At 44.8% G+C, this 20,374-nt stretch overlaps 1 protein-coding gene across 1 annotated transcript in view; it reads right to left on the bottom strand.

Moving 5' to 3' along the window:
* The window catches only part of sgk1 (serum/glucocorticoid regulated kinase 1), a gene marked incomplete at its 5' end in the record, with an annotated part of 130,955 nt that overhangs the window by 70,909 nt on the left and 39,672 nt on the right, over window positions 1-20,374 (bottom strand). The window contains one exon of the mRNA XM_084313924.1: window positions 5,432-5,647. Coding sequence (XP_084170050.1) covers window positions 5,432-5,647 — 216 coding nt within the window. The remainder of the gene's footprint in view (window positions 1-5,431; window positions 5,648-20,374) is intronic.

The following is a 20,374-nucleotide window of genomic DNA, read 5'->3' as shown; positions in this document are numbered from 1 at the left end:
GGAATCTTATTGAACCTCGGGTTAAGCCTCGTCAATATAACAGATATAATGTGTAGTTAGTTGTTTTAATTGTATTGACATACACATTGTACATTGTAATGAGAAGTATGTAAATAAATGTTTTTCTAAAATCAAAAAAAAAAACTCTCTCTCTCTCTCTCTCTCTCTCTCTCTCTCTCTCTCTCTCTCTCTCTCTCTCTCTCTCTCTCTCTCTCTCTCTCTCTCTCTCTCTCTCTTTCCATCTCTGCAGTTTGTTTATTGACTTAGCTGCGCTTAGGGATGTGCCTGAGCCGTATCCATAGTGATGGTGAAACTAGGACTCGGGTTCATTAATAATTCATCAGAGCAGATATATTTTTCTAAAAGAAGACAGAAAGTTTGGACAGACTGCTCAAGGATAGACAGGGATATATATATATATATATATATATATATATATATATATATATATATATATATATATATATATATATATATATATATATATATATATATATATATATATATATATATATATATATATATTAGTGTAGGGTGTATTCAAGGAGAGGAGGAGAGGTTCAGTTCAGTTCAGAGTTTTTATTTGCCACATGGAATCATACAATCATAGTTTCTTCATTACATAATCATAAATAGTCATTCCATGGACAAAAGGAGCAGGAAGAATAATAAATCTTATAGTTACCTGCCCCTTATTCCTAAACTAACAAGTATTTACTTAATGGTCGGCGTACAACCTAATTTACACAAATAATAATTTATACCATTATAAAAGAAACACACAGTTAAACAAGAAAAAATTAAATAATAATAATAATGATAAAGAATAAAGAATAAAGGAAAGAGAAGAAAAAAAAGAAAATATCTCACTATTCAGATTTGATTTTCATACTGACTAAATATTTTTAGCTTCTAAGTCACATTAACTGTCAGTCACAGGGATAAAGTGTAGAGGAAGAGCTTCAAAGAACTCAACCCGCCAAATGAAAAGTGTTTTCCCCTCCATTTCCCCTCTTTTGTCTCAACCCTGTTCTCATCTACCGTACTGTACGTATCACTGTGTGCCAATTCACAAAAAAAGATTTCCTTTTTATTTCCGTCTAAATAAATCCATTGTTTTCTCTTCCTGGAAAAAGTACCGAATCCGTGAGTTGTGTCAATCTGCCCTTGAAGGCCAAACAAATGCTGTCTCTTTTTCGCCTCAGTGTAGTGCCATGTGTTTTTCTACACATATGAGAGAAACCCAGAGTGGAATTCCCCTTTAATGAGCAAGCCTAAGGTACCTGTGCTTTAATAATGAGCTAGCTTATTGTGAATTTACCTGCGCTTTAATGAGATAGCTTATTGTGAATATACCTGTGCTTTAGCTTTAATGAGTTAGCTAATTGTGAATTTACCTGCGCTTTAATGAGCTAGCTTATTGTGAATTTACTGTGCTTTAGCTTTAATGAGTTAGCTAATTGTGAATTTACCTGTGCTTTAATGTGCTAGCTTATTGCAATTTTACCTGTGCTTTAACACATTGGTTGCCAGCCGGATATGACGATTTATCGCTTGGATGCCACCACGTTAATCAATGGGAGGACGAGCACATTTGCGAACGCATAAACTATATGTTAAATTATGGCTATGTGTCTAATACACCCGTCGCTTATCAATGACTTGCTTGCAGTCAACATGTACGAAACGGATTGTTTTTTCATCAGTACATTTCCGTTTTATACCGTTTTGAATATGATTTATGAATCGTTTTCAAATAAACGCTAGATTATCGAGAGTATTTGTGTTCTTATGCACGATTCAAAAGCGGGCTGAAAAATCATTTATTCGTGCCGCGCTCAGCGCCTAGCCCCCCCCCCCCCACACACACGCACACACACACACACACACACACACACACACACACACACACACACACACACACACACACACACACACACACACACACACACACACACACACACACACACACACACACACACACGTTGTGAAATCTGTGAAAAACAACTCTGATTAACCCAAAACTGGTAACATAGATTCCTTACCTCAGATCAGATGTTCTGCAAAAAGATTAATCCAATTCCTGATCGCCATTCCAAATATTGATCGCGTTAATTGATATCGCTAATAAAAGAAATAGCGATTAAATAACGGGAAATCTCGTTATTGGCAACCAATGCATGACGGCCGCAACCAATGTGTTAATGAGCTTATTTACCTGCTAATTCAACAATGGTTTAATGAGCTATCCTTTTGCTAATTTACCTGTGCTAATGAGCTAGCTTATTTATCTGCTAATTTACCAGTGCTTTATTGAGCTAGCCTTTTGCTATTTTACCTGTGCTAATGAGCTAGCTTATTTACCTGCTAATTTACCAGTGCTTTAACACTTTGGCGACCAAAGTCCCGCAGCGATTTATAGTCCAGAGGACCGAGCTTTGTCAACAAACCGATGTACTTTCTAACAGCTATATATATACTTTATAGTATTGCTATCTGTCCACTCTCATTGTCACTTGAGTGCATAAACCGTGCCTTCATAATGGCTTAAAGAAAATAAAAATCCATCAGTTGGTTGTCATTTTATAGCGCCGTGAATATAAGGTTTATCGCAGTTTTCGCCTGGTCTTTTTTCTGGGGAGCTAGATATGAGGCTAAAGGCTAGTCACGTTATATCAAACGCCATTTCTGTTGTATATATACGAATGAAATAAAACAAACTGCGTAGCATCCGGACTATTACAGAGCATCTATGGATGAAATGGGGGTGGCGGGGGACGCCGATTACTATTATTGATTAGCAATACAGTGTGCGTTCAAGTAGCCATTTTCACTGATCGATCACGTTGCATTTTAAAACAAGCTCCAATCCGACTGTAATTTGGGTGAATAGTATCCTACCGTCAGTCCATGTGATCGGCGGGAGCATTTCGTCATAATACATCGGCATCTGGTAGATCGATATGTCCATTGGCTAATAATAAATCCCATTATTCCAGGCTGAAATCTGCGCTTCCAAACGTGATCAAAGATGGATGATGTTCGTTTGGGATCCAGGCTAATTTTAGTAATTTTTTTTCCCAATCGGCCTCAATGATACTGCAGTGGAGCGATGGCGCCCCTAAGAGGATCTGGCCGGTATTGCATGTTGCCGAAATCAAATATGTGGGTAGGTCCCCAGAGTCGATCGGGGACGTTAATACGGTTATTAATATGGAATAAAACAATAACAACTTGCCACAAGTTAACTCGTGGCTCTGGTCCACAACACATGGCACCGTAACACGTATAAACTTGTGGCTGGTCCTTAAAGTGTTTGAGCCAGGGTTTCCGTTAGAAAAAATTGTTGCCGGTCTCCGTGACCTGCAAGATTTCAATCTACCGGACAAATGAGATTAATTCCGGTCATAGTTTATTGAGCTTTAAAACAATTGAATAAAGAATGTCATCCTCAAGGCATGTAGATTTATAATATTATTACTTAAAACTATAGGCTACTTTTGCGTATACAGTCATTAATATATTCCAAATAAAATAAGTCCCTCGATACTCCGTGCTGCTGCTGACTTGAAATAAAATAGACCGCGTATGTGGGCAGTCGGTCCGACACTAAACAGCAGTCTGTTATAATCACATTTTTATGAGCTAACGAATTCCGTTATATTGGACATTTGTATTAATTATATCAAGCGAAGAACTGAGAAATTTTGCAGAGAGAGACGGCAACATTATCGTGGGTTTGCGTAATGTATATCTCCACCTCCCAACGACTTGGTGCTGGTCATAATGTCCGGTGAAAACAACTCCCTCCAAGCACAACTTGACCACCCGAACCGTACCAAAACAGGCCAAAATTAAATAGCCCATGCGACGAACGATTCATTACATTCGTTTCATCGTTGCTCCACCAAGCAGCCGGTCCAACAATGAAAGCTGTTATCAGCGCGAGCCGGCCGCAGTTAGTTTGCAAGAAGCATCCAGCTGCAGACCCGCAGAGCAGCTTTCCAGGTCTGGGGACCGCACTGTGTCAGCAAAGCTGGTGGGTTCTGTGGGTCTGCAGCTGCATGCCTTCCGCAAATCCAGCAGCAAGCTCTCGCTGAGCGAAGCAACGACAACAAACGCAATGATTGTTTCGTTCATCGCATAGGCCACCCAACTCCAGCCCATCCAAATACAATTCAAATAATCAAACTGTGCCCAGAGGGAACTATTTTCACCGGACACTATGACCGGAGAGATTAAATATGTCGGACTTCAACAGATTTTGCCGGTCAAATACCGGTAATTACCGGCTAACGGAAACGCTGGTTTGAGCTATCTTATTTATCTGCTAATTTACCAGTGCTTTAATGAGCTATCTTATTTATCTGCTAATTTACCAGTGCCTTAATAAGCTAGCCTTTTGCTAATTTACCTGTGCTTTAATGAGCTAGCTAGCCTATTGCTAATTTACCTGTGCTTTAATGAGCTAGCCTATTTACCTGTAGTGTTTTAAAGAACGAACCTATTGCCTAGGTACCTATAGTGTTTTAATGAGCTAGCATATTGCTAAGATACCTGCAGTGTTTAAATGAGCCATCCTATTGCTAAGGCACCTGCAGTGTTTTAATTAGTTAGCCTATTGCTTAAGTACCTGTAGTGTTTTAATTAGTTAGCCTATTGCTTAAGTACCTGTATAGTGTTTTAATTAGTTAGCCTATTGCTTAAGTAACTGTAGTGTTTTAATTAGTTAGCCTATTGATAAGGTACCTGTAGTGTTTTAATGAGCCATCCTACAGTAAGGTACCTGTGTGCGTTGCCGTGGTTGCCAGGTGTTATTGCTCAGGTACCTGTGTGCATTGCCGTGGTTGCCAGGTGTTATTGCTCAGGTACCTGTGTGCGCTGCCGTGGTTGCCAGGTGTTATTGCTCAGGTACCTGTGTGCGTTGCCGTGGTTGCCAGGTGTTATTGCTCAGGTACCTGTGTGCGTTGCCGTGGTTGCCAGGTGTTATTGCTCAGGTACCTGTGTGCGTTGCCGTGGTTGCCAGGTGTTATTGCTCAGGTACCTGTGTGCGTTGCCGTGGCTCCCAGGTGTTATTGCTCAGGTACCTGTGTGCATTGCCGTGGTTGCCAGGTGTTATTGCTCAGGTACCTGTGTGCGTTGCCGTGGCTCCCAGGTGTTATTGCTCAGGTACCTGTGTGCGTTGCCGTGGTTGCCAGGTGTTATTGCTCAGGTACCTGTGTGCGTTGCCGTGGTTGCCAGGTGTTATTGCTCAGGTACCTGTGTGCGTTGCCGTGGCTCCCAGGTGTTATTGCTCAGGTACCTGTGTGCGTTGCCGTGGTTGCCAGGTGTTATTGCTCAGGTACCTGTGTGCGTTGCCGTGGTTGCCAGGTGTTATTGCTCAGGTACCTGTGTGCGTTGCCGTGGTTGCCAGGTGTTATTGCTCAGGTACCTGTGTGCGTTGCCGTGGCTCCCAGGTGTCCTCCAGAGCGTAGGTGATGTAGGGGCCACTACAGATGCAGCACTCCAACATGACAGGGCTGGCCAGGAGGGGCGGAGCCCGAACCCCCCAAGACTGACACCCCGCCAGATGGCCTTCTGACTCCGCCTCTTTCTGCTTGTTTGCACTGTCGCCATGGTAACGGCCCAACATCTTCCACTTCCTCACCTGGCAGACAGATGAATTCAAATAAATCAAATAAATGAGGTTAGAATCCTAGAGTACACTAGTTTCAATTATTTTGAATGCAGAATATTACTGACTATAAACTTCTAAATACTTTGCACAATTCAATAACCAACTGCTAAACCTCATGTAGTAGCTAAGGGTTAGTTTATATTTGTCTTTTTTGTTTTAGTCTAGATTTTGTCGACGAAAACGGATGACATTTTTGTCTATTTTTAGTTAATGTACTAAAAAAAGAAAAATATTATATTATATAAATGATTAAAAAATAATTATTAAAATTTTTACAGCTACTGTTTTATATATACTGTTTTTTAGTAATAACTAGAAAGTAATGGTATTTATTCAACAACAGGTGATTGTATAGATTAGTATTAGTATGACAACTGTGCTCAATGAGTTCACCCACGGAAAGGTTGTTGGCACATTGGTTCCACACGGACATTATACGTTGTTGGACTTGCTTCCAGAAGGCTCCGTTTAGGTTAGCTACTGTAGTAGCAGAGGCTCTGTTGTGATTTTTAATGCACAATAAATATTCAACATAGACCACTACACTTCCGCGTTACATTGAAATCGGGGAGGAGATTGCGGGGGGGTCAAATGAATGAATGTGGATGAGAGCCTTGACATTAAGTGATTGCAGATACGGCTGTGGGGGTGCTAGAGACATGATCCAATAGACTTGTATGCGCCTGAGTCTCCTGAACACGGCGTGAGACATTCCTAATCGATCAGAACTAAATTGGCAGCGAAAAAGACCCCCCCGCAATCTCCTCCCCGATTTCAGAATCCCGGAAGTGTTGCGGTGGTCTATTCTCTTTTGAGACTCCGCCTCAGACTCTTATCATTTGGCACTAAAAGCTAAACATTGTCACCGGTATGGCTGTCCGCAACATGTCATTAATTGTGTGCGAGAGGTCGATCAGTTAGCCACATCAGCGTGAGCTAGGTTAGCCACTAGTTAACGCGAGCGAGATGGAAATACAAACAATGTAACGTTACTGGTGAAAAAGTGATTTACCTTTGAATACTCCTTTGCCAATTTGCTGTACTTTGCTTGCAGGTCTGCAGCTGGATTATGAATAGTCCCAACTTTAGCCAAGGTAACGTTAAGCTAAAACTAGCTTTTCAAATAGCTCTTCAGCTAATGCTAATAACATAGCTCCCCGTCACACTGCTCTACTCGGGACGATGGCATTAAGAAAAGTTATAATTATTTTGTCTCGTCTTGTTTTAGTCAACAATATCAACATACATGAAGAGAAATTTCGTCCTGGTTTTTGTATATTACATTTTTGTGTCCTCAGTTGTGGTCAACGATATTTAATAAACTATTTAGTCTCGTTAGCGTCACAAGGTCTTCAATAACGTGACGTCACGTCTCGTCGTCATGAAAAAAACCTTTGTTGACGAACATCTTTCGTCATCATTTTAGTTGACAAAGTTAACACCAATGCGCAATTAATAATCAGAGTATTAGCTATTATTAGCCCTGCCAATCATAGTTAAGCTGCCTCCTCAAACTGCTGCATTTATGACAGAAAGTCCTGATCGAAATAGAAAGAAGAGAGAAGGAATAAAGAAAACAGATGTTTACAATATTTATTCATGTAACTGAGTTGCCCCCTACCTGCATTGAGATGCTGCACTAAAAAAGTACAATGGGGTTCTATGGAGAAACCATAGCACTCCCCTGACTAAAAGTATAATGGAGCTCTATGGAGAAACCATGACACTCCCCTGACTAAAAGTATAATGGAGCTCTATGGAGAAACCATGACACTCCCCTGACTAAAAGTATAATGGAGCTCTATGGAGAAACCATAGCACTCCCCTGACTAAAAGTATAATGGAGCTCTATGGAGAAACCATGACACTCCCCTGACTAAAAGTATAATGGAGCTCTATGGAGAAACCATGACACTCCCCTGACTAAAAGTATAATGGAGCTCTATGGAGAAACCATGGCACTCCCCTGACTAAAAGTATAATGGAGCTCTATGGAGAAACCATGACACTCCCCTGACTAAAAGTATAATGGAGCTCTATGGAGAAACCATGACACTCCCCTGACTAAAAGTATAATGGAGCTCTATGGAGAAACCATGGCACTCCCCTGACTAAAAGTATAATGGAGCTCTATGGAGAAACCATGACACTCCCCTGACTAAAAGTATAATGGAGCTCTATGGAGAAACCATGACACCCCCCTGTCTAAAAGTATAATGGAGCTCTATGGAGAAACCATGACACTCCCCTGACTAAAAGTATAATGGAGCTCTATGGAGAAACCATGACACCCCCCTGTCTAAAAGTATAATGGAGCTCTATGGAGAAACCATGGCACTCCCCTGACTAAAAGTATAATGGAGCTCTATGGAGAAACCATGGCACTCCCCTGACTAAAAGTATAATGGAGCTCTATGGAGAAACCATGGCACTCCCCTGACTAAAAGTATAATGGAGCTCTATGGAGAAACCATGGCACTCCCCTGACTAAAGCTGTTTCAAAAACCATTTTAAAAACAAAAACTTCTGGATGTAATTTTGCCACATCAGCACGGCTGTGAGTGTGAGTCAGCGTTTACATAATCTAGCTTTGGCATGGATTTAGTGTTTAGATTGCTACTGTAGCACCACGACAGCTGCGATATAATAACAACAATACACTATGGCCTGTCGTGAGCTATTGTTTACTTTAAATATTCCCTATGAGTACTTCAAATGGACACTGGACGTTAACCCTTTCACTACCACACTACCAAAGGGTTAACCCTTTCACTACCACACTTACAGAAGGTTACCCCTTTCACTACCGCACTTACAGAAGGTTAACCCTTTCACTACCACACTTACAGAAGGTTAACCCTTTCACGACCACACTACAGACGGTTAACCGGCTGTAGTGTGGTAGTGACAGGTTAACCTTCTGTAGTGTGGTAGTGAAAAGGGTTAAACTCTCGTCACAGCAGGGCCATTAAGAGGTCCGAAGGTCCAGTGGCGGCTCTACCACTAGGGGCGCTAGGGCGCCGACCCACCTGCTGTTAAATCAGAGAAGAAGACAATAAAACTTTTTCGTTTTTGTGTTTTATAGCCCTATAAATAATATAAACATGTTTAAAATTAATAATATTTACTCATTTTAAGTATGTTTGTATTTCCAATGCACAATATAACGTTATTATCTAAATTAAAAAAACATCGTTTCCAGAGCAGGAAGTGACATCACGTTTTTTTTTTTTTTTTTTTTTTTTTTTTTTTCGGCCCGGGCTATACGCGATAGCGCTCTGAGTGCGCGTCACAGTTTGATCGCTGTCTCCGTCACAGCCAATCAGTGCATACGGCGTTGTGCGTTGAAATATGACTATTATGTTGGAATCCGAGCGCGATTTGAAGCGGTCTAGAAAGCAGCGTGAACTTCCGTGAGAATTTCCATAGCCGCATTTCGCGGAGACGCTCTCTGATTGGCCGACGCCAGTATTTTTTTCTATGGCAGAATTTCACAGAGACGATCTCTGATTGGCCGAATCCAATTTCTAATGTTCCAATTCTAGCTTCTAGCTTGGTTCCTGGTACTAGGACTGTTGTTTGTCTTAGAGCGTGCCGTGCCGTGACTGCAAGTTCTTTAGACTGTTAAGCTTAGGCACTCTTTCAAAGTTGGTTAAGGTTAGAGTTTGTCTTAGAGCATGGCGATAGAACGCCAGGTAGTTTGCAGTCTGTTCGAGCGGAAATGGACAAAGGAATGTACTTGTTGAGTGTTGTGCTAACGTCGACGAGCTCAGCTGAGCTAACACTTGGCTAACAAGCTATATGGCGGATCAAGCTCTCCTGCCCTGGACGTTTCAACTAAACAGTGAGTCTCTCTCTCTCTCTCTCTAACGTTAGTAGTACTAGGCTGGTGCGGGCTAACTGGCTATCGTTCTGGCAGCTAACGTTAGTAGTACTAGGCTGGTGCGGGCTAACTGGCTATCGTTCTGGCAGCTAACGTTAGTAGTACTAGACTGGTGCGGGCTAACTGGCTATCGTTCTGGCAGCTAACGTTAGTAGTACTAGACTGGTGCGGGCTAACTGGCTATCGTTCTGGCAGCTAACGTTAGTAGTACTAGACTGGTGCGGGCTAACTGGCTATCGTTCTGGCAGCTAACGTTAGTAGTACTAGACTGGTGCGGGCTAACTGGCTATCGTTCTGGCAGCTAACGTTAGTAGTACTAGACTGGTGCGGGCTAACTGGCTATCGTTCTGGCAGCTAACGTTAGTAGTACTAGACTGGTGCGGGCTAACTGGCTATCGTTCTGGGAGCTAACGTTAGTAGTACTAGGCTATCGTTCCGTGATTTGTTTACTTGGTAACACGGGTTGCTAAGGAATTTAGGTTCGAGGTTGAAGAAATCTCTCTCTCTCTCTCTCTCTCTCTCTCTCTCTCTCTCTTTCTCTCTCTCTCTCTGCTTAACGTTAACGTTTGTAAATAGTTTTTTTAGGAGCAGTGCTACTGCTGGCCATTCATGAAGCGAGACATTGCTGATTGTTTATTTATCGATGGCTCATTGATTTAACTACTGCAGCTCTCTCGGATTGAAAATACGTGGATTATGGCTTGTTCAATATCGTCTATGTTTGAATGAATGAATGAATGAGAACTTTATTAACAGATTGCAGAATGGGTACAATACAGTACGGCTCAATACACACAATTGTTAAGGGGATGCAGACCAGAGAAAGACGTTTGTCTTGTTTACATCAGGGTCCCAGATTTTCGATTCATATCGATAGTTTAATAGCTAGCCTTGGCTCGTTTAACAATATGCAAAATATGTGTACAGCCCTGTACTCATACTGAAGTTATTCTTGGTATATAATAGGTCTGATTGTGTAACGAATCGATTCCACGTCGCGCTGTGTGTGAGAGAGAGAAGGAGAGAGGGAGAGATCTGCCTGTGTTTGTAGACGGGCGAGTTTTGTTTCTAACTTTTCTATTTATATATTGTGTTTCAAGTTGTGAATTAGACTATACTTTATTTGACTGGTTGTGTGTTGTTGTAGTAACAGCTGAGCGACTCGTTCATAAGAGCCGATTCATTGCCGTGAGCGTGAGTCGAATCGCTCACGTCTTGCCATGAGTGTTGCGTGGTACTGTACTGTACATGTTTGCATTTTGCAAAATGTTTGGTATAGCGCCCCTAGTGGCGAAGTACCCACCGGCCGCCACTGCGAAGGTCGGTTGTAGATAATAATCCACCCCAACTAGGAGACATTGACTCTTGATGAGGGCGCACATTGTTATTAGAGCGCCATGTTTCCATTCCAGTGGAGTCAGAGCGTGAATCAGCCAGTGTGGCACTAAGACGGTGTCTTAGCAGTAATCCTCCCCCCTTGTGTCTGCAGCTGTGTCAATGGGATAACACGCTCTACACGTGTGGCTTTCTTAATCGGGGACTATTCAACAGCGATAATAACACGGGTCATCAATCTTTTTCTTGCATGTGTCTGGTAACGAAACATCAATTATCAGCCACACTGCGTGTAGAATATAGAAGTGTTTATAATGGTAGCCTATATTCACACACATAGAAGACTATAGCTTCAACACCCTTAAACTTACAGCTCTTACTTCACTGACTGCCTTCAAGAATAAACTCAACACGCTCTTAGTAGATCCCTCCTGCTCTTGCTGATACCCCACTTTCACACTTGCATACACCCTCTCACACACAACATACAAGCACTCATTCATCTTCATACTCGCACCGAGACACACGCATCTGTTTGCATGCACGCACACACACACACACACACACACACACACACACACACACACACACACACACACACACACACACACACACACACACACACACACACACACACACACACACACACACACACACACACACACACACACACACACACACACACACACACACACACACACACACACACACACACACACGACATTGTAAATAAGAAACCTGTTCTTAATGTTTTATCTGGCTAAATAAAGGTCAAAATAAGCTATCCCTCAAACTAACATGAAAGGAAACTGAATGCTGTCGACGGATATACGTTAGTGACCTGGAATGGGCTGTTATGGTCTCCTTGGCAGACTGGGCCAGCAGGTTTACTGACTATAGGGAGGTGTAGTCTGACGTCACTTTGGACCGCCCGCAAGGTCCACCCGTATAGGGATTTATCATTGGGAAAATGGATTATCGGCTATTGTAACAATTCTGCCTCATGAACATTGGAAAGCTTTCCATTTTTGCACAAAATGAGTTTCCTTCTATCACTAACATTATTGTTTAAGCACTTTTGGTTGAAATAAAATTCAGCGTTTTTTTTTTACCATTAACTGAATATTTTCATGTGGATGAATATGCGCAGAAAGGTACACCATGCAAATGTTCATGCTTTATTTGTTTTAAACGAGACGATTTAGAAATGGTCAATGGGGAAATACGTTGCAATTTTGCGAGGTGGACCGGCCGGAAACAGCAATGACGTAACCACTACACCTCCCTATAGCCGTTATCAAGGCCTCTATCTGTTACACGCTACCCTGTTGGCCTCCTGACATTACCACTACTACTTAGAGAGAGAGAGATAGACAGACAGATGGACAGACCTGTCTGGCCCTGCTGCTTTGCTTTCATGTTGTTCTTGAACGTATCTCTCACCTCGTCCTCCTCGAGGCAGACAGGCGGCGTTGGAGTGTAGGAGTAACAGGGATGGCTGGCGGAATAGTTATTTGTGATCAAACGTTGCATAAAACTAGTTTAATTGATCTGGGAGGTTAGGGTCATTTTATCTGGAGGGGAGCAGGGTCTTGCCGATTCACTCTCTGACTCATCTGTCATGTCCTTAATTCATTTCACTGCTGCACTACCAACACGGTTAACGTTAGGTTATGACTATAACCAAGTTCTGTTAATAGTGGTGACGCTCGGCGTCACTCATGCATTGTCCTCGCACACGTGCACGCGCACTGAATAAAGGCCACAATGTACCTTTATATCCCAATATTTGTCTGACCACACCCCTATCAGCTCACCTACATAAGCAGGTGTGTGGTCACCTGCTCTCCTCCTTCCCAAGCTTTCACCACAAGGTGAGATCAAGGGCTGCAGCGGCGTCGGACGCCGAGCGTCACCACTATTAACAGAACTTGGTTATAGTCATAACCTAACGTTCTGTATCATAGTCGGTTCCGCTCGGCGTCACTCATGCACATAGGGAGGCCGAGCGGAGCCACCGGCCGACAAATACACCCCGCTGAAGGCCCCCCACAACCATCAGAACAAGGAGGGCCGAGCCCCCCCGACCCCCCCTAATGGAGGGCACCCCCCCTATTGGAGGTCCCGGGAGGGCGACGGACCCGACCGTGCGAAGAGGCACTCAAGCAACTCAACGCACAGGGTGAGCAGACCGTGGCCTGACCCCACGACTACACACACGCACAACCCGCATGCCACCCGGGAACGAACGGAGGGAACAACCTCGTTACTGCCCCCAGAATCACGGGGTCAAGGGCAAACCAAACCCTGTGGCAAGGCCGTAGCAGCGGAGCGCGAAGGAAGAGCCAGACCCACTGAAGGGACTGGATCCCCTGGAAAACGAGGGCCCGGAGAGGTCAATGACGCCAGGCATCAAGACCCCACCAGGCGGTCACTTAGTGACACCGCCCCCCACATCGCCAGCGTATTCGGATAAGGCCCCTCTTCTCCAAGAGCGGGCCCTTTCCCCCCAATAGCACACCGCCTGGCACACTGACCCTGCAGAACAGGCAGTCAGCATGGCCGTAAGCACACAAAAAAGGTTAACCAACGGAAGCAGGCAGCGCACCGGGGAAAACCAGGCAACAGGCTGTAAGCTGAGCCTGGAGCACTGTGGACGAGACAGGCGCCAAAGGAGTCAGCTGAGAACAGCCCCCCCGGCGGAAGGGGCGTATGCTGGCGTCGTTGCATGACCAAGCCTCCATTAAAAAAAAAACCACCCAAAGGGGTTGAGGCAGAGAAGGCTGACACGATTGGCAGACGTCATGAACGTGTAGGGGCACCCTCAACCGGGTAACCCGGGAGTTGACACTGCTCGATCACACCAGGGAATCAACCACCTTGTCGTTACCCAATGCGGTGGTTGTTCCTATAACCCCTCAAGAAAAAACTCCAAAACACACCTGCGGATACACACTGGCTATACCGCAGTACAAGTGTTTCAGTTTTCAAAAAAGGGTTATCCCAGGCCTACGGGTCGATGAAACATTACTTCGGACCGGGCCCGGCGATACGGGAAGCACAGGGTCACCAGAGGAGGTCAAAGACCACCCCAACAGGCCCCTCTTCGCCATGCGTGAGAGAGGAGCGAAAAGAATGGAGAACCATCCCCAAGCACACCGTACTTGGTATTCCCAGGCGGTCTCCCAACCAAGTACTAACCAGGACCAACCTGCGTAGCGGCCGAGATCTGACGAGATCGAGTGTGTACAGGTTGGCAAGGCCGTAAGCCATTACGACAGTGCTGAGTAAAAAATGTACCCAACCAGGGTCTCCATAGCGCATTCCCCTGAAAAAAGCCCAAGTCCCTCAGGGTACCAGAACAGCAGATCTGCATCCCCGGCGGACAACGGGTTCAACTGATCCGGACCAGCGTGACCAGAACCAGTCCCGTGCCCTAACCACGCCGACATGCCTACTCCAGGAGAAGGGGCAGATATGCGTGTTGATCTTAAACATGAAAAGAAGGCGCCACCCAGACGTTCAGGGCGAACCGCGCCCGGTGGCCCACCCCCAGGGCGTGAGACCCCTCTACATATGTTCAGATCCATTCCGTCATCATCCCCCAGATATGAACGAGAATCCGTCGACAACCAAAACAGGTCGTCGGAAGAGGAAAAACCTCCATCCCAGTTGCTTTATAAAAACGCCGTTTTAACCCCAAGCAACCAAGGCGTGCCAGTCAGTCGCCTGATTACAGAACACCCCGAGCTAGCACTATGCACTATGCACTATGAACAGGCTATTTAGACCTGTCATTGAATCCCCAAGGCGCCCAGGGGAACGACAAGAGGGGTGTGATACTTCCTAACTCCAACTCTTTTTAAAAGAAAAGAAGGAAGCACCAACAGTATGTATCCCAGTCTACACAGCCGGGGGTAATTTTTTTTTACATTTTTACATTCCACCACCCTCCCATAGAGAGGAGACGGAAATCCCCAGAGAGACTTCCCACGCGAGCTGTACAGATTGAAAAGAATATATTGCACCTTGAGCCACGTAAAAGTTTGGTTTTAGGGCTCTCCGGGGAGGAGGCACTGAACCCATACACACTCAATAATCTAATTGAATCGAATACACACACAATAAAGTAGGACTCCTTCTTGAGGTTCCACTCACCTTATCAATCTGAGGAGGAGGCTCTGTACTCTGAGGAGGCTCACTCACATGGAAGGAGAGTCCCAACTCACAGAAGGCCCGAATAGGAGCTTCGTGAGGAGGAGCCCTGACCACCCCCCGAAACAGATCCATCATATGGACCTGAACAGCACACAGAAGTCCTACCAACAGAGACGCGCACAGTGACGTACTCTATGGCGGGGGAATTTCTGCGGTGCACACGCCCAATATTCCAGGGCGTGGGACCAGGAAACTCCCTCCCCCCCCACCCCCCCCTCACCCTGTAACGTGCCGAACCGCAACGTGACAGCAACCTTGAAGGACAGGTGGGTTTACCCCTGACCAACAGAAAAAAGGGGGAGGAAAGGTTACCAGTTCACCCCTTTACGACCCCACACCCATGATACGATGTAATGACAAAAATAGTATGACGCAGTCATAGTCAGCTCCATGAAGCGTCTAACAGCTTCACACAGCGCATGTGCTAACCTGCTATCTGATTTTTACTAAGGAAAAAACACAGAATAGAGAGGGCCCTCCAAGAGCCCCGGTACCAAACTTACACATGTGCTTCTGTGGCCAGCCCAACCCAGTTCCAGGTCACACGACACACACAACCCATCATCACCTACAAAAAATGGCAAAAACACTCTACAGAGGAACGCCGTTTTTCATAATGAGAGAATACATAATTCTCGATTAGTATCGGCCACAGGCCTTGCTAAGCACACACGAAAAGCGACCAAACAATCTTTTCTTTTAGGAAAATAAAGTTCCTCAAGCAGTTTTAGCACAAACTCAGCAATCAAGCTAAGGGTTACATCGTATCCCTACCACACAGTGACACAATATAGTGTAACAACATGTCTGAGAGGAGGATGAAGAAGTCCCCAGGGAACCGGGGGGAAACACAACCCTCCTACTTTACCCTTAATACGGCCAGTTAAACAGGTAAACCTGTTAATGTGTGAACACACTGTTCATTGTCATTACAGGCTGAGAAAAGAACCATTCTTTACTCATATGTCACTAAGCATAGCTTTATAGGTTAGTTTAACCCCCTTAGTTGTGAGTACACAGTACATAAACACACATGATGTTTCTCAACACAACAAACCAGATCATTTTCACATCTGTAACAAACAACCCGATTTGCATGGAGAAGCTAAATACCAGTGACAAAACAGTTCACACATAACTCGCGTCGTATCCTAAATGTAGTGCAGCAACACTCGTTTTGGAAAACATCGTTATTTACAAAACATTTAGAAGGGAAAGCAAGGAGAAGTGTTCAAGGCCTGGTCAGGACCTTGCCTACCTTGAGCGCAGATCAAGCGAAACTGCAGTCTCTAACATGGCACCGAAGTAAACACACCATCCTGTGTTTGACAGCACGGGCAGCTCGCTGCTCCAACCCGCCGCTACGGTGCTCCTTGTTGACGCAGTCCTCGCCGGCCTGGCTCAGGGCAGGTTCGACGAACATCCTCTGTCAAAGATGACGTCGTAGTCAAGAGTGTTAAAAACATGTTACCGTCACAGCACGTTCAACAGTGTAGCATTAAGCTAACGGCCGCTCTCGGCCGAAAGCAGCAAGCTAACGTTTACCTAGCCTAGTGACACAACAGGCTTGGTAAACACAGCGAGCTAGCGCCGCAGCTAACAGCTGACTGGCTAACACAGTAGGCCACAACTAGCACGCAAGCTAAGCAGCCACCACCTGAACTCGTACACAACGATACAACAAGTCACACTCCGACAGGCCGCCGTTCTGAAACCCTCCTCACTTTTTAAGAGAAAAGTGAAACAAGATGTTAACACAGTTTTACAACAGTGATTTTACCAACACCCGACGGAGCCAGCACAATACCCAACTGGGCTGTAGCTGACTTGAACACAGATCTTCCGCTAACGAACATCCATGGCCATATTTCCTCGTGAGGGAATACTCTCATTTGTATATGAAAGAAGGGGCCTCACGGTGACAGAGAAACATCCACTCGTCCAGAAAACACAGGGATCACCAGTGTTTATTGGTCATGGCCCACTAGTTAACTATAATGGGCTTCAGACCAAGGTCTTCCGCCGTCGCCTAAGAGGCTGAACAAAGGACCGTAGTCTGGGGCCGGTTTTCATAAACATTGTCAGCTAGCCCCCATAGCACTAACAGACAAGTAGAGCTCGCAAGCAAAACATTACTCACCAAACCTGGAACCCACCGCTTCTCTCAACAGCGGCGCGTCCTACAGTCCAGCTGTGCCTTTACCGCAACCAGCACACAGCAAGGACTGCAGTTGGAAGGCATGTAGCGGCGCGAACTCCCAATACGAAAACCGGTGGAGGATTTTTAGAATGATCATCATCTTCCAGACACTCCAGTACGAAGACAATATCGCCGTATTTTCTTGAATATAGTGAGAGAGAAAATAAAGATATGATGTCAACGTATCTCTTGTTTTCCAACTCTTCTCCTACTATCACATTCACGTCAAGTGGGGATCTACCGAGGCACTTCCTTGTGGTGAAAGCGAGAAAGGAGGAGAGCAGGTGATCACACACCTGCTTATGTAGGTGAGCTGATAGGGGTGTGGTCAGACAAATATTGGGATATAAAGGTACATTGTGGTCTTTATTCAGTGCGCGTGCACGTGTGCGAGGACAGTGCATGAGTGACGCCGAGCGGAACCGACTATGATACAGAACCCTTTCACTGCGATGACACACAGAAGGTTAACCGGCGACCGTCGGTTGTGTGATAGTAAAGGGTTAACCTTCTGTCGTGTGGCAGTGAAAGGGTTAATTCCATGTTTAATCTGGTGTTACTGGATGAGAATTGTTGTTCCTATTTCGTTTGCACAGCCGGACAACTCTCTTGTACACACAGTTTTTCACTTTGCGTATGATTCAAGATGCAAGATAAAATAGAATAGATAATAAAATAGTACTAAGATAAAATACAATACAATGCTAACCTTACGAGGTAATGAGTCCTACAGTATATACAATACTATACAATATACTATACAATATACAGTTATACTATATACAGGGCCGCCTGGGAGAAATGCGAGGCCCTGTGCAAGATTTAAACGCGAGGCCCCCCCCCCCCCCCCCCCCCCAAAAAAGGTAAAAAAAGGCTGGGCATGATACAGTCAACATATAGCAAGAGAGAGAGCGAGAGAGAGCTCCCGTTCTACAGTCAATATACAGTGTACAGAGAGAGAGAGAGAGACACATTGGAAAGAAATTGAAATGCTATTTGGCCCTAAACAGAGAGTACACAGTGGCAGAATACCTGAGCACTGTGACTGAAGATCCTTGACTAGGTACAGACTCAGCGAGCACAGCCTAGCCATCGGGAAAGGCCGCCATAGGCAGACTGTGTGTGTTAGAAAGAGAGAGAGAGAGAGAGAGCATGTGTGTTTGTGTGTTAGAGAGAGAGAGCATGTCTGTGTGTCGTGTGTGTGTGTTAGAGAGAGAGCATGTATGAGAGAGATAAGCAAAGATGAGCCCCTAAAGGATATTCAACTTTTAATGGAAGAACAAAACAGAAGGAAACGATAACTTCACAAAGGCAACATGAATATACATAGATCCAAAAGGACAAAGATCAACACTTAAATCCAAAGAGAAGAGGGTCTATACCAGAGAAAACAAAGTAGCAAGGAGCCAATGGCCGACATCAGCTAAATAGGCTAACTGCAAATAGAGTAGCCAGGTACTGACATCAGGCCACACACAGCTTTGGCCAACGATACCCAAGCTACACAAACGACCAAGACAATTCACACACAGCACATGTCGTATCTCCAAATGTTGTGAAGTAACATATGTTTTGCCTGGAAAAAAACATCGTTATTAACAAAACATTCGGGAGGGGAAGGAAGGAAGAGTGGGGTAATGTCCAATGGACATCTTACCTGCACCAAGGAACGCAGGGCGAAAGGCCGCAACACAGGTCTCCACGTTGACGAAAGGCCTCTCGCTGGCGGGACAAAAAGAAGCTATGGCCGGAGCCTTGTCATGGTGCAGGCCTGACTACATCTTCTGTCAAAGATGATGTCGTAGTCAGAGTGCCAGGGCCTGCTTTTCTCACGGCTAATGTCAATGGTCGTAGCACAAGCTAACAGCTAACTCTAGGCTAACTGATAGCATCAAGCTAACGTTCCCAGCCGAGCGAAAACGAGCAGCTAATGTCGTAGCTAAACAGCTAACTGGCTAACAGTTAGCTCAACCCGGCTATCGCTAACCATTAGCTAACGCAGAAGCAAGCTATGCGGCTACCACTGAAAAACTGTACAACGTGAGAAAAGCAATACAGGCCAACACTTCAGACAGCCGCTGTGTTTTCCTCTTCTCATACGAAGAGAGAAGGGAAAAAGAAGGCAATACACGTCCCACTACAGAGTGGTGTTTACCATAGCGGTGCCGGCAACAAGTCCCTCGCGGACTATAGCCGACTTGAGCATGGAGATATTCTCATAATGAAACACCAAGCTCACCTCCCTCGCACCAGGTGCTGACACCAGGCCACACACCGTTAGCTACTACAACAGCTAGTCGGCCCGTTTGGCTCCCGAGAGAGAGAGAGAGATATCCACGGCGGGAATAGAATAGAGTGCATTAAAAACTCACCAAACGTCCAAGAGGATGGAGACAACCGCGTGGAGTTGACGAAGTTCATCTGCCGAACGACCGTCCTCTTCATCTTGGCATAACAATGCTGCACGTGCTCTCTCTAGGTTAGCTAACGCTAGTTAGCCTTTAGCTAAGCTAGCTACTAGCCGACATCATCATGGCTATATCCCGACTGAACCACACGTTAGCACTCAATATTATAACGTAGCTAAAGCTAACTAGCTGTCCCTGTCTTTAGCCGGGATGGCTAGCCTGACTGAACTGTCTAACATGCAACAACTTTCATCTTCAGTCCATCTGCCGAACGATGTCCTCTTCATCTTGGCTGGCATAACCTCCAATGCTGCACGCGCGAAATAGTCAGATGCTACCTTACCTGTAACCCCTCCCCTCATTGAAACCAATTCTGCTGCAGAGCCTCAGAGCTGCCTCCAATAGCCAGGAACAAGTCAGACACATTCTACAAACGTGTCTAATGTGAAATATATAAGCATATAAGCAAAACTAGATTTTAGGTCTGTGATGAAAAAGGGCCTCGCGGGAAGGGGGGCCTCGCAAAAAAATAAAAATAAAATAAAGAAAGAAATAAAAAAATAAAAAAATAAAAAATATTTTTTTTTAATTTTTTTTTATTTCTTTTTGTGCGAGGCCCCCCTTCCCGTGAGGCCCTGTGCGACCGCCAGTGA

Source organism: Notolepis coatsorum, assembly GCF_963971535.1.
Source record: "Notolepis coatsorum genome assembly, chromosome: 5".
NCBI lineage: Eukaryota > Metazoa > Chordata > Actinopteri > Aulopiformes > Paralepididae > Notolepis > Notolepis coatsorum.
Note: the sequence above shows the minus strand (reverse complement) of the source record. Positions and strands in the feature narration are given on the sequence as shown.